This window comes from Argopecten irradians, chromosome 4 (assembly GCF_041381155.1).
Source record: "Argopecten irradians isolate NY chromosome 4, Ai_NY, whole genome shotgun sequence".
Taxonomy (NCBI): domain Eukaryota; kingdom Metazoa; phylum Mollusca; class Bivalvia; order Pectinida; family Pectinidae; genus Argopecten; species Argopecten irradians.
In genome coordinates this window covers 7185121-7199979 of record NC_091137.1, presented here as the reverse complement: position 1 = coordinate 7199979, position 14859 = coordinate 7185121, and the positions used below count along the sequence as shown (strand labels likewise).

The window sequence follows — 14859 nt, the reverse complement described above, 5'->3', positions numbered from 1 at the left end:
CTGTAATGTGTTTTGATCTGAAGAAACAGTGATCAGTAAGACTTAGGATGGTGGTCTACTAATCCGAATTAGAACCTGTTCTTTGCTGGTGGATTAACACAAACCCAAGGTCTGCCCTGGGTTGTGCAATAGACTTAACAGCTAAAGGAAATATGAGGATTCAACAATGTATGGAGTGAGAATGTGATTCCTAAGGGATGATGGCATGGTCATAGGGGTGTCCAGCTGGTCTGTAGTGTGAGGATTAAGGATGTGGTCAGATTTTGTAACTGAACAGCGGTCACCAACCCCTTGAATACAGTTTTGGTTTGAATTCTGGTCACTGTGAAGCCCTGTCTGGCCTACTCTATAAGTCTGATGGATATGATTAGTGAAATAACACAACTGGAATATATATCTGTATAGAAATGGATATGATTATAGTGAAATAACACAACTGGAATATATATCTCTATAGAAATGGATATGATTATAGTGAAATAACACAACTGGAATATATATCTCTATAGAAATGGATACATGCAGTCTAAGTACTAATTATCAATTAATAATGTTATTGTTTACGGCCTATAACTTTACTAGTTATGGTACCTGTGATGACTTTATAAACAATCTTTGTGTGGAATCTGTGATAGCATTTTGTTAATTCATTAATTGATATGATTGTATGGAACAATGCTCTTTAATTGTTATAGATTTACTGATATTTTGTGATAATTACGGATTCAGTTGGATATAATTTAAACTGGTTATCAGTTAATGGAAAGTGATACCATGCTGCAAATTAATGGAATACAGCCTATAAAACCGGAGATGATCCTTACCAGGATAACATGCTGCCACTTTATTTAGGAAATCCAAACAAACTGTCTGTGATACTGGAACGTTTGTATTAGTTTGGTGTTAGCTTCCTTGAGCAAACATTAACACAATGATGTTGAATGGAGTCTTAAGTCCAGGGAAAAAATTCCTAAATAACCATTATGTGTTAGGAAACAAAAACCGACGTGTCCATTTTGCATTATTTCCGTATGTGATGGAAATTCCTGGTAGGGGAGATAACTGTTGCGATGAAATCTACAGTGATTATGATGAGGAGGACGAAGGATGGGATACAGAGGAAGAAATCATGAAATTAGAGGAAAATAATAATTATGATTATGGTAAATAGCATTATTAGGGGTCTAAAGTAATTAGTAATAGATAATTAATAAGAAGGGGGCTGCTTTATGACTGGTAACTATCAAATGTTTATAATTGTTTAAAAACTGTTTTAGCCCCTGTAATGTCATAATGAACTTTTCCAGACATAGATTGAGAAGAGTTTAAATGCTTGCAAGGGTGAATGGAGTTAACATCAACATTTTCACTATCTGATGAATACATTACTACTAAGATACATGTAGGTCTGTTATATTGGTGCAGTGGTTATAATGAGTCAGGATGCTAAATTATGGTTGTTATTAATCCTACAGAATAATCATAACTGTTTAATTTGATAACGCTAACTTTACCACAAATATATGAAGTGTTATATTTAATAAACTAATGCTGCAGAGCTAATTATGGGCCTCATTTACATGGTATGGTTATATACATTGTGTTGATCATTTGATTTTGTTTGTGTGACTAACTTGGAAGGAAAGTTAGTTTTGTAGGGTTATTATGCAATGTAAGTAGATAGACTGTCGACAAAGGTTTCCGAGGATTATCTAAAAAGACAATGAAAATGTGCGATCATTAGAGATATGAAGTACTGAATCATTGGTACCGTGTAGGTAAATTTACCTCTGTAAACATTCCTGGGTCGTAATCCATGTCAGGTCATCCTTTCATGTTACACTGGTACCGGGGTAGGTTATGTTATGGATTGAGAAGAAACAATATAGAACATTGTCAAACTTCTGATGTAACAAGTGATTGATATTATCTGAGTGATTTATGGTAGGAAACATAAACTGTTGTAATTAGATGTTTTACAGTGCCGGGTTAGAAACATAAACTGTTGTAATTAGATGTTTTACAGTGCCGGGTTAGAAACATAAACTGTTGTAATTAGATGTTTTACAGTGCCGGGTTAGAAACATAAACTGTTGTAATTAGATGTTTTATAGTGCCAGGTTAGAAACATAAACTTGTTGTAATGTAATTAGATGTTTTACAGTGCCGGTTGAAACATAAACTGTTGTAATTAGATGTTTTACAGTGCCGGGTTAGAAACATAAACTGTTGTAATTAGATGTTTTATAGTGCCGGGTTAGAAACATAAACTGTTGTAATTAGATGTTTTACAGTGCCGGGTTAGAAACATAAACTGTTGTAATTAGATGTTTTACAGTGCCGGGTTAGAAACATAAACTGTTGTAATTAGATGTTTTACAGTGCCGGGTTAGAAACATAAACTGTTGTAATTAGATGTTTTACAGTGCCGGGTTAGAAACATAAACTGTTGTAATTAGATGTTTTATGCCGGTTAGAAACATAAACTGTTGTAATTAGATGTTTTACAGTGCCGGGTTAGAAACATAAACTGTTGTAATAGATGTTTTACAGTGCCGGGTTAGAAACATAAACTGTTGTATAGTTTTTATGATTTGTGCCGGGTTAGAAACATAAACTGTTGTAATTAGATGTTTTATAGTGCGGGTTAGAAACATAAACTGTTGTAATTAGATGTTTTACAGTGCCGGGTTAGAAACATAAACTGTTGTAATTAGATGTTTTACAGTGCCGGGTTAGAAACATTTACAGTGCCGGGTTAGAAACATAAACTGTTGTAATTAGATGTTTTACAGTGCCGGGTTAGAAACATAAACTGTTGTAATTAGATGTTTTACAGTGCCGGGTTAGAAACATAAACTGTTGTAATTAGATGTTTTACAGTGCCGGGTTATCATGTCTACCATGTAAAGGGAGACAATATATTGGGAAAATTGTTTTTTGTTTTATAGAAAACTTACAATAATGTTAACGATGTAGTATATTGCTATAATCCAGAATGTGTTAAACCTGTGAAATCTAAGACTTAAGGAGATCATGTTGACATTTTCATGCTTCCCTCCCATTTAGTTCCCTGCTGAACTTTAACCTGTATAGTTGTACAGCTCTGTGACATCATTTCTGGCAATGCTTGATCTTAATTACAGCCCGTCAAAAAAGCTCAGCTTCAAATGTGATATCTCCTCCGGAGCGAAGTCGAGCCCGCGGACGAACCACAACCTCATCGCAATCTCAACGTAAGTATCCCAAGGACATGGGCGGAGACCTTAGAGCAGAGCCTCCAGCAGATTATCTGGTGTGAATAGATTTTGTAAAATCCACATATTTTTCTTGCATGTTTAAGACTAAACATTGTATCGTCACTGTTGTTTTCTTTTCATTTTTTAATGCATGATGAGAGATTTCAGATCTTTATCATTACATTATATGTGGAATTATATTCAAAGGATTGAATCCAGGAATGTTTTTTTTTTTTTTTTTTATTTTTTTATTTTTTTTTTTTTATTAACTATTTATTAATTGTCAATATCACTGTTAACTTCACTTGGCACTTCAATAATACACGGACACAGCTGGACACAACTGAGCATGCCCTGTACAAACCTACACCTGATGTATATATAACCCCGCCCCACAGCTCCTTTTTCTGAAATCTAATTTCCTTCTGCATATGATTGAATTGTACTTGTCGTTTCTTGTCATATACATGGTATAGCTGAAATGAATGTAGAATTTCTACTCTGCATAATATATCTAAAATGAAAGTACAAATAACTTCAGTGTGTGTGTTTTTATTAACTGTAGTTGCTAGTTACTGCATGCTGTAAATTTCTTTGTGTGATTTTCTGTGTTAGCTAATGTAGACAGTTATAACTCGACAATGATTACTTCTAATTTCTATCTACTTGAGTGACTGTATTTTTATGTTGCAGCAAATGTGAGAAAACATTTCAGAGTATATATTCCTATCCTTTGATAATAACCAAATGAGCTGAAAGGATTTATACAAATGATATATATATTTCACAAAAATGGCTACCCATACATTATTTTCATGTTTAAAAGATCTTCTTTTGATTGAAGAATAAAATTATTTCTACATTATATTATTCTGAACCATATCACTGTAATAAAAGAAATTGTAAATATACCTTAAATACTTGTACAAGCATCACCTGCTATCTCCAATGATTGTTCAAAAGTTCTGTATGACTAGGAGAACCTTAACAGCTTTATGAGATTGATAATATGTTAACAGGATGCTCTTCAGGATCTCAATAATGTAGCATATTTGTAAGAATCAAATGCTTAGGATCTTATGTGTGTATAATGATGATATCATCCGGTTTCAATTGGTTAAGATTAGCCTGAAAGTTATGTTGAGTACTAATTGTTATTTTGTTTTACAGCCAATAGTCGCTCCGGGTCTCCCTCGTCACGTCTAAGTTATCTTACACACACCACAGGCCGTGCCGAGTCAACCATGACCCCTGGACGTCCCCGCCGGTCGGGAATGGTCAGGAGTCAGGGGGCCAGTCGAGAGGGTAGCCCAACCCGCATGAACCTTCAACCAGGTAACACCTTGTGGCTTTGACGCCTAGAGTGAACACCTTCACTGAACAATCAGGGTGTTTATTGCTAGAATTTCGGTTACAGTGTAGAATTGTAACAGTTTTAGAGCTGCTTAACATTTTGTCTCGAAAACACTAAGGGAGCATGGTGGTAGAGGCAGTTATGTCTCACAAAAAATTTAAACAAATGTATCCAGGATTTTCTTGTAGTGTTATAGCTGTTAAACTGTATAGTTGTTTAATATGTCAGAATAGAAGATGTTGTTAATTACTATTACGGATTTGACAAGAATACCTGGTTGTTTTAGGCCGTGAGAGGAGATTGAGTGGCAGCAAGCTGTCTACAAGTAAAGGTGCCAAAGGCAGTAAGTTACCTACAAACTAATGATTACAGATAGGATTTATTGGATAAAAAGTATTGTGACTAATTATAAATGCGACACAGAATCATTACATTGATTTTATCTTAAGTTTGGGGAGTAATAGAGTGTTTCAAAAATTGATCAATTTCAGACAATGGAAAGGAAATGTTACATATGTTCACTAATTTACCTGTTGATGTTTGTAGATGTGATGGCCCAGAGATTGTTACGACCGGGAGCTGAGCTGGAAGATGCTATGGCTGATGCTCTGGTAAGGTCTCCTGTGAAACCGAAAACAAATTATACTAACCTATCACATATTCCTTATAAACACACTACGATCAAAATGATCACAATGATTGCTTTTTGAGGTTCAAAGGTTAAAGATGTAGATCACTGTTACCAAAATGCAAAGTTGAATTCAGTATCATAGATACTTTCCTTTTTTTTCCCTCCCTCACAAACACACTTGAGAAGTATTTCTCAAAAGCAGGTATTTTGATACCCATAGATATTGATTTTAATTGTTTTTGATAATTATAATGGTTGAGACCATAAGTTAATGTTCACAAGATGTAGGAGTTTCACCGTTTTATTTTTGTAAGTCGCCAAGGGGAGACCACCCAAAGGTGAGATTTGTATCACAATATAAGGGCTGCATGCATCCTAGTTTTTAAACACACATTTCTTTATTATTATTTATTTATGTGACTCATTGCTTATGATAAAGATGTTTTGCTTTTATAAAAAGAAAAGAAAGAGAAAATAAGGAAAAGACCATTGTTGGTGTTGTATATGTTTTGTATGGATGTTTGGCATCACAGTCATGGTAGGAAAACTTGAATGTTTGAAGTTTTCATTTGGTTTACATTTTTTATGTCACCTGAAATGAAGTCTCTAATATTGCTGATACATTTTTTTATTTTATCACGGACCACATTATTTGTGTTGATTTTCATCATTTTGCTTTAATCAGACCTTGTAGAGTTATCTCCCTTATTTGACTGTTATGTGTGCATATCTTTGATGTTTGTGTGGCACATTATGCACTTCTCAAGAATATTATTATTTTAAGCATTCCCTGGGATCTGTCAAGTTAATGAAATAAATCAAGTAACAACTGAAAAAAATTTCTGAACATTTGTATGGAAGTTGATTCCGGTCAGATAGCAGATAAAACAGAATCCAGCATTTTACCCATGTCTGTATTGTATTATACAAGGAATGAATTGATTTTGACTCCCTAACCTTTCGTCCTAACTAGGTAAATTTTTAGTTTAGATTTAATTGGCAAACATTGATTTCACTGTTGACAGCACAAAGGTCCAATGCGAAGACGTTACGACACTTACGACTCAGATGACGCGGCCAGTGAAACGTCTAGTGTGTGTTCGGAGAGGTCCTACAGCTCACTTGGACGAACATCAGAGGTAAGGATCCGTACATTGTGTATGTATATAGATGGCAGGATCTGAGGCGTCCAGGGGATTTCTCTTGTTTACCACTAACATAGATCCCACTGGTGCTGGGTTTGGTGTCCTCTCATAAGAAAGCTAAAATAATGACATACTCACTTGGAAATTTTATTGTTATATATAGTTTTCATAGAGTTGTCATCAGAATCTTCATAATGCTTTTGAGATTTTTTACTCATTAGTCATGAAATAAAACAGAAACTTAATTTTTAGGATACAATTGATTACAATATATTTTCTAGATCTGCTATTGTCAGTCATTAAAACAATTTATTTAATGAAGGTTATTTAAAACTATTTTGTATGAAATTTTGTTTCTATTCCTACCTTATTTATCTATGTAAATTATATTCATGCATGTTCAGAAAAATATTTCCATCTTTCAAGATGAATCTCTGCTTCCTATTATATTATGTATCTTCTTTTCCTATCTTAACTGGTCTGCTTTGAAAAAAATCTTTATTGTTTCACCCCGGCCAAGTGGTTAAGGTGTCAGACATTCTAACAAGGTTCTTTTACTCAGGGCCTTGAGTAAGGTAATTGGTCAATGATTATTCCCAGGGTACTCTGGCTTTTCTCCCCCAAGCAAAGTTCTTCCTTCAGTTACATAGTTGTAATGAAATACCAAAAATTACAACATTAATCAATAAGTTTAATTTACCACAAGCTTCATGTTATTATCGGGCGGGGGATATACAAATGGGTTCCGTCCGTCCGTACGGAATTGTTTCCGGAGCATAACTCTAAAACCAGTAAAGATATTTCCAGGAAACTTCATACACACATTGGTCTTATGGTCTAGTAGTGCCTTTTGCTATTTTCAGGTTTTCATTTTTTGCATTTTTTCCGTAACCATGGAAACATTGCTGAAAATATCATATTTTTGTACCAGGTTCGTTTCCGGAGCATAACTGTAAAACCAGAAGAGATATTTCCACGAAACTTCATAGACATATTGATCTTATGGTTCTTTGCTATTTAAGTTTCACTTTTGTGCTTTTTCTGTAACCATGAAACATTGTAGTGCACTTTTGTATTTTAAGGTTTTTGGTTTCATTTTTTGCACTTTTTCCGTTACCATGGAAACATTGCTGAAAATATCATGGTAAATGGTAAATGTTACTTTGTAAAACTCCACCCATCTTTGTGTATATAGTCTAATATAAATGTCAAGGCTGTATACCTGATTCAACAATTGCAGCCCCGCTCTACTTGAATTATACTCCATCTTTCTTTAGCTCAACTTCCTTTTTCCTGGGTTTTTTTCATACACATAAGTCTCCACAATCAAACTTACTTCAGCTTTGATATCTCCATTGGCGGGGGATCTGAATGACTATGTCCTTGTTATCATACACATAAGTCTCCACAATCAAACTTACTTCAGCTTTGATATCTCCATTGGCGGGGGATCTGAATGACTATGTCCTTGTTATCATACACATAAGTCTCCACAATCAAACTTACTTCAGCTTTGATATCTCCATTGGCGGGGGATCTGAATGACTATGTCCTTGTTATCATACACATAAGTCTCCACAATCAAACTGACTTCAGCTTTGATATCTCCATTGGCGGGGGATCTGAATGACTATGTCCTTGTTATCATACACATAAGTCTCCACAATCAAACTTACTTCAGCTTTGATATCTCCATTGGCGGGGGATCTGAATGACTATGTCCTTGTTATCATACACACAAGTCTCCACAATCAAACTTACTTCAGCTTTGATATCTCCATTGGCGGGGGATCTGAATGACTATGTCCTTGTTATCATACACATAAGTCTCCACAATCAAACTTACTTCAGCTTTGATATCTCCATTGGCGGGGGATCTGAATGACTATGTCCTTGTTATCATACACATAAGTCTCCACAATCAAACTTACTTCAGCTTTGATATCTCCATTGGCGGGGGATCTGAATGACTATGTCCTTGTTATCATACACACAAGTCTCCACAATCAAACTTACTTCAGCTTTGATATCTCCATTGGCGGGGGATCTGAATGACTATGTCCTTGTTATCATACACATAAGTCTCCACAATCAAACTTACTTCAGCTTTGATATCTCCATTGGCGGGGGATCTGAATGACTATGTCCTTGTTATCATACACACAAGTCTCCACAATCAAACTGACTTCAGCTTTGATATCTCCATTGGCGGGGGATCTGAATGACTATGTCCTTGTTATCATACACATAAGTCTCCACAATCAAACTTACTTCAGCTTTGATATCTCCATTGGCAGGGGATCTGAATGACTATGTCCTTGTTTAGATAGTGGTCTTTTGTTTACATCAATACATAAAGTGTACAGTGTACCTGATAGTTTCCAAAAGAACTCCTAAATAGATGGTACTTGATACTGAGTTGTGTTTTAAAACTACTCATTGGTTTTAAAGTTGAGATAGATTACAGTTACAATCACTCATAAAATGAATGCCAATCTGAATTCAGTAAAAGACAGTATATCATTGTATGGTAATATGCAGACATTCCTTTTCCATTCTTTTCTCTCATTATTTGTTATTCTCTCTGCAGTAAAAAATAAAGTAGTTTTCTTTGCTCTTTCTCTTCAATGCCCATGCATGGAACCTGTTTGTGTACATGGATATATTTGACACCTCATCATCAAAAACATAGAGTAAAAATATGGAAAATCAAATAAAAGTCAAAATTGGGTCAATATTTATTTCATGGCATAGCATGCATATCACTGATTGCTGAAGAGTGACATTAAAAAAATAGCATTTTTGCCAAGGGAGTGACCGTATAGTAATTTCATTAAAAAAATCAAATGTTTACAGTATTTTTTATTCATTTTTGTATATTTTTTGCATATTTTTATGCGTTTAGTACACTGAAAATATTTGAAAACATTTTGTCATTTATTACAAATCCTTATATATACACTAGCTGATTTGTGATGAATTCTCTAAGAACTATATGCCGTTTTACCTGAGAGAACAGAAGAGTTATGTCCCTTGATTGTTGACGTGTTGCTTACATGCTTTTTATTTTGTGCTGCTTGTTGCCGTGAAGGCGTCCTCCACTGAGTTTGACAAATGGTACTATCGACTCCCGACACCCACACAGGTATACAAGCCTGGTGTTGTACACAGTATTACCTCCCTTTGGTCGAGCAGTCAGTACGCCTCTCTCTCAAATGGCAGTTTATTAGCCAGAGTAAATAAAGAAGTTTTTTATGTAAATAAAAGAAAGTAAAAAAAACACATAGATATTAAAATAAAAACAAAATAAAAAACTTTTTAAAAACTATCATAAATTATGAAGTATATATTTACTTGGTCTGATATTTTTCATAATGTATAAAGCAAGCATTTTCTCAAACGCCTATAATCCAGTGCCTATGGTAACTGTAGAACATTAAGTTGATCTTTCTCCATATCTTAACAGGACCTATGGTTATATTTACGCCATAAGAGAGGGAGTAGTGTGACTAGTCGACTGTATGTAAATGGATATTGTACCATACTCTGCCGAAGTCTATGATTTGTATATGATTTCACTCCTGCTTTGTGTTGCTATGGAGGGATCTGTATTATTTTATATTATATCTGAAAGTGTCTGTTGTCTTTTATTTTGTTGCTGCAATGCATCGCTGGAATGTTCTGATGCATTGTGGGATTGGCGTTTACCTTTTCCGTTGCTATGATTCATTTGCTCTGTCAGTGTTAGTACTATAGTATAGCAGTAGTTGATAAACATTAAAACAATTAGGTAGATATCCAATGTTTATAGAGGTATTCTTATTGCATTAATTGTGAGTACTTATACTGAAATATTGATACTTGACATGACAGATGTTATAAGATTAGTATCTTAACAATTGTGTAGTGCATCAAAACATCCCAGTATGTTACTGACATAGATGGAGAGGATGTATGTAAGGTTGTGTTTCTTTTTCTTCTGTCTCTGCTTCATGTTGATTGGTCGATTTAGTCGACCAATAAGGATCAGGGTACTTGTAGCTCCTCCTCCACTCCCCCTCCCAACCAAGCGGACATACAGGTAACCTTTATCACTGTACCATGCTGTGTTAGTGGCTTCAGTCATGTTCCTTGCCAATGTTGGGCTTTTTTTTTTCACCAGTTAATTTTATCTTTACGGCTGGTGAGATATTGTGCTTACAGTTATCATATTCTTGTGTTCAGAATTTCGTTTGTTTTTACATGTTTCTCAGTTCATCAGACCTTTATGGCTGTTAAGCTTAAGTCATGGCACATCATCCATCCGTCTGTCAATTTTCATCAAGGAATGCTAATAATAGTAGTCTTGGAACAACTTAACCAATTTTGAATACCGTGTTCAACCCAATATGCGCCCAGGGTGCTCAAAATAATGGACATGGGGTGCATAAGGGAACCAAACTAGCCTTTCATAACATTACTGCACAAAGTAAGCCATTTATAAATTTACAAAAGATATCAGATAAATGGTATTTATATTTTCAGTGTGTATATAACTTTAGGTAAGTGACAATGAGGCTTCAGTAAGTGGGAGGGTTGGAGGTACTTATTGGGTTTTATACAGTAATTTGGTCTGATGTATAGAATGAAGCTGAACCAGTTTTGTTTGAACTAGGATATGGCTCCTATAAGGGGCCAGAAAGGCAGAAGAAGGGCTTCTGCAGAGAGTATTCAAAAAGTTAAAATAATCTAAACTATCAATGAAAGGTGAGCCATATACAGGCCCTCTGTAGCTCTTGTTTTAATATTGATTTTCTGTAATCTTGTTATTTTTTTTTATTTTTTTTATTTTTTTCATGTTATATGTTTGTTATTTCATCTTCAAAATATCAAAATATGGAAAAGATATAGAAATCTTATTTGGAATATTTGTTTTAATCGTCTTTACATAATAAGTAGAGTTGTATGCTCTTGTTGCTTCATGGTTTGTTTTAAAAGACACTTTTTTTGTGTAAAGATGTATGCAAAGTTTCCTAAGAAACAAGTAAGGCAAACCTGCTTCAGGAGCACTTAACTCAGACTTTAGAATATTTGAATGTTCTTTCATCAATCATCACTTATTGTTGTAAGGTAGATTCTTTGAATGAGTACATCATTACAACATATGTAAACTTGACTGTGATGTCTATATATATTTATATATTGTAAACATTATCTATGAATATCTGTTATACAATTTTGTTGTTATTTATTTGAAATGTGACAAATTTTACTATTCCATTTTGTTTTCATCATCTGTTGACATGTTTTTACCTATAATACAAAGTTATACTTTTTTACACAATTTTTCATACTAGCAAACCTTATACTTCAATATGTATACAGAATAAAGACAGAAGAAACATTTTATTGGGATGCTAATTGATATTTTTGTTGTTTCGTTTATATTTATGAGGTACCTTTCCTATAAAATGATTACATGATCAATGTCTACATGAAAGGGTAGATAACTCCTATTAAAAGAATCAGAGTTATCTGCTCTTGGTAGCAGATAGTGACTGATAGAAATGTCTTATTTTCTTTTTTCTCAAATTATAACTACAACTCTCTGTGGAAACATACACAAATATCTGTAGATCATAAAATAGATCAAATTATAACTACAACTCTCTGTGGAAACATACACAAATATCTGTAGATCATAAAATAGATCAAATTATAACTACAACTCTCTGTGGAAACATACACAAATATCTGTAGATCATAAAATAGATCAAATTATAACTACAACTCTCTGTGGAAACATACACAAATATCTGTAGATCATAAAATAGATCAAATTATAACTACAACTCTCTGTGGAAACATACACAAATATCTGTAGATCATAAAATAGATCAAATTATAACTACAACTCTCTGTGGAAACATACACAAATATCTGTAGATCATAAAATAGATCAAATTATAACTACAACTCTCTGTGGAAACATACACAAATATCTGTAGATCATAAAATAGATCAAATTATAACTACAACTCTCTGTGGAAACATACACAAATATCTGTAGATCATAAAATAGATCAATCTGGAATATTGAATAACTTGTAACAGATACATACACTTTGTCACAATTTTGTGTCAGTATTAGTTTCCTTAGATACCATTTTATATTTGTAATTTATAAACTAGACTATGTACTGCGCATGTAATAGTTTATATTTCATTATCATGCATGTCCTGTTTAATATGATCAGCCATACTCCTATTAAGAGTACCTTGATTATATCAGTAAATACTTTGTACATGATATAAATGTAAATACTGTGATAAATTAATTGAAATGATCACTCATTGTACATTTGAAAACCTAACTGATCTAAAAGATGATGTTGTGTATTAAGCAGGATAATGGTTAAGAGCTCATATCAGGGTAACATTAAGGCAGGATTAACAGACAAGTCAATGTAAAGGAGTTTAGTATTTTAAAGTTAACATTGTTCTAATGCACTTATTTTGTGTTACAGGACACAGCTGAAATCATCACCCTCATAGGAAGTGGTTCTTATACAGATAGGAAGGAAGGACTCATAGCTCTACAGCATCTGCTTAGAGCTCACCGTTACCTAAAGTAGGTCACAGCTACCATCACAGTAATCATAAGGACACAGTTGCAATCACAGTAATCATAAGTAGGTCACAGCTACCATCACAGTAATCATAAGTAGGTCACAGCTACCATCACAGTAATCATAAGTAGGTCACAGCTACCATCACAGTAATCATAAGTAGGTCACAGTTACAATCATAGGTAACAGTTACAATCATACTAATCATTGGTAGGTCTTATTCACAAAATTTTGGTCACTGCTACCACCTACCTACCGTATCACTATAAGCATGAATTACAAGCTTTGATTACTGGAATCATTTGTAGGGCATGGCGTCTGTCTTAATAGCTTTTATCCACAAAAATAGGTCACAGCTACATTCAAAGGACAACTAATAACATTTAAGTGAACATAAATCCATAAGTTGCTCTTTTGACAAAATGTTTCCTGTGTTGTAGTCGTGTGGAGCTAAGAAAAGTGACCGAAGTTTTTGCCAGAATGTTCCACGATCCTCACAGCAAAGTAAGTTGTATGTTATAATCTCTATCTACCTAACTCATGGGTTGGTGACCATATCTATATATATCTTCATTCATCTGTTACATAACTACACCTGTCATACCAGTTTTCACTATGACCATCATACTTGACTGGTATAGCCAAACTCCAGATTATACAGGTTTAAATAAGAATACAGTTACAGGAAAATGCTATACAATTACACTGGATTAGACAGGAATCTGGTATAGGAATATACAAGGGCTAGCTTTGATAAGTTTACTGTAAGAGCATGTATCATTGAGGAGAGCATCTAGTAGCCTGTAGGCTGTATGTTATCCTTTTTAAATAAAGAATTAGATTAAATATATCATGACTATTATTCTGTCCATATAAATATGACCCTTTGATTTCCATGCACTGAAAAGAATCAATATTTGTTTTGCAGGTGATGAGTCTATTTTTAGACACACTTGTAGATCTGATGAATGTCCACTCTCGGGACCTGACTGACCAGCTGTATATGATAATGACACGCCTTCTCATGAAGACTGGTGCTGACATGTTGGGCTCTGTCCATGCCAAGGTCACACGGGCGCTGGATGGGGTCAGGTAAGGTCATAAGGTCATGGGAGGGGTCATGTTAGGTTACAAGGTGATGGGAGGGGGTCAGGTAAGTTCATAAAGTCATGGGCAGGGACAGGTTAGGTCACAAGGGCATGAAAGGGGGACAGGTAAAACTACAATGTCATGGGATGGGGTCAGGTAAGGTCATAAGGTTATGGGAGGGGTCAAGTAAGGTCACAAGTGCATGAAACTGGGTTACGTAAGGTCATAAGGACATGGAATGGAGTTGGTAAGGTCGCAAGGGCTCTGGAAGGTTTAATTGGGATAATGTCATTTAGGTATGAAAGTGTTCGGTAAGACGCCATTTAGGTAAAAAATAAAGTCTAAAAAGGAGTTCGTTTATTAAATCTGATACTTGTGACTGTTTAAATTTGAATCATGATGATAAAAGGAGAAGTTTAATATTGGTATCAAGTATTGTCTTTTAAAAACACCCATTAAGTAGTCACTCATTATCCTAAATATTTGAACCTTATTTGTATATTCATATAAGATTTACTACTTTGACTTCAGAACTTACAATTGTGTCATGATTTCATTTTACATTTCCGAGAAATCAAATTTAAAAAAAAGGTGTTTGGTTTTTAATTTACAGAGAAAACTTTCCATGTGATCAACAGTTCGGAATTTTAACAAAGCTACTCATCGATCAAACTCAGTCTCCCAACTTAAAGGTGAGTGTTCTATCCTCTTTACTCTGGTGTATGGTGAGATGGTGTTACAGAAAAACAAATCTGCTACATCCACCCTTTTGATGGATGGGTTTGGGTTAGGG

The 14859-nt window shown here is 34.4% G+C and overlaps 1 protein-coding gene across 12 annotated transcripts in view; it reads left to right on the top strand.

The window, feature by feature from the left end:
• Positions 1-14859, top strand: part of LOC138320475 (CLIP-associating protein 1-like) — a 133826-nt gene that overhangs the window by 105071 nt on the left and 13896 nt on the right. For 9 of the 12 annotated variants that reach the window (XM_069263438.1, XM_069263447.1, XM_069263439.1 and 6 more), the window contains 10 exons: positions 3147-3236; positions 4410-4574; positions 4880-4936; positions 5140-5204; positions 6250-6363; positions 9461-9514; positions 12876-12979; positions 13418-13481; positions 13906-14069; positions 14680-14758. In XM_069263438.1, coding sequence (XP_069119539.1) covers positions 3147-3236; positions 4410-4574; positions 4880-4936; positions 5140-5204; positions 6250-6363; positions 9461-9514; positions 12876-12979; positions 13418-13481; positions 13906-14069; positions 14680-14758 — 956 coding nt within the window. The remainder of the gene's footprint in view (positions 1-3146; positions 3237-4409; positions 4575-4879; positions 4937-5139; positions 5205-6249; positions 6364-9460; positions 9515-12875; positions 12980-13417; positions 13482-13905; positions 14070-14679; positions 14759-14859) is intronic. The other 3 variants (XM_069263449.1, XM_069263448.1, XM_069263443.1) reach the window with 2 other exon arrangements.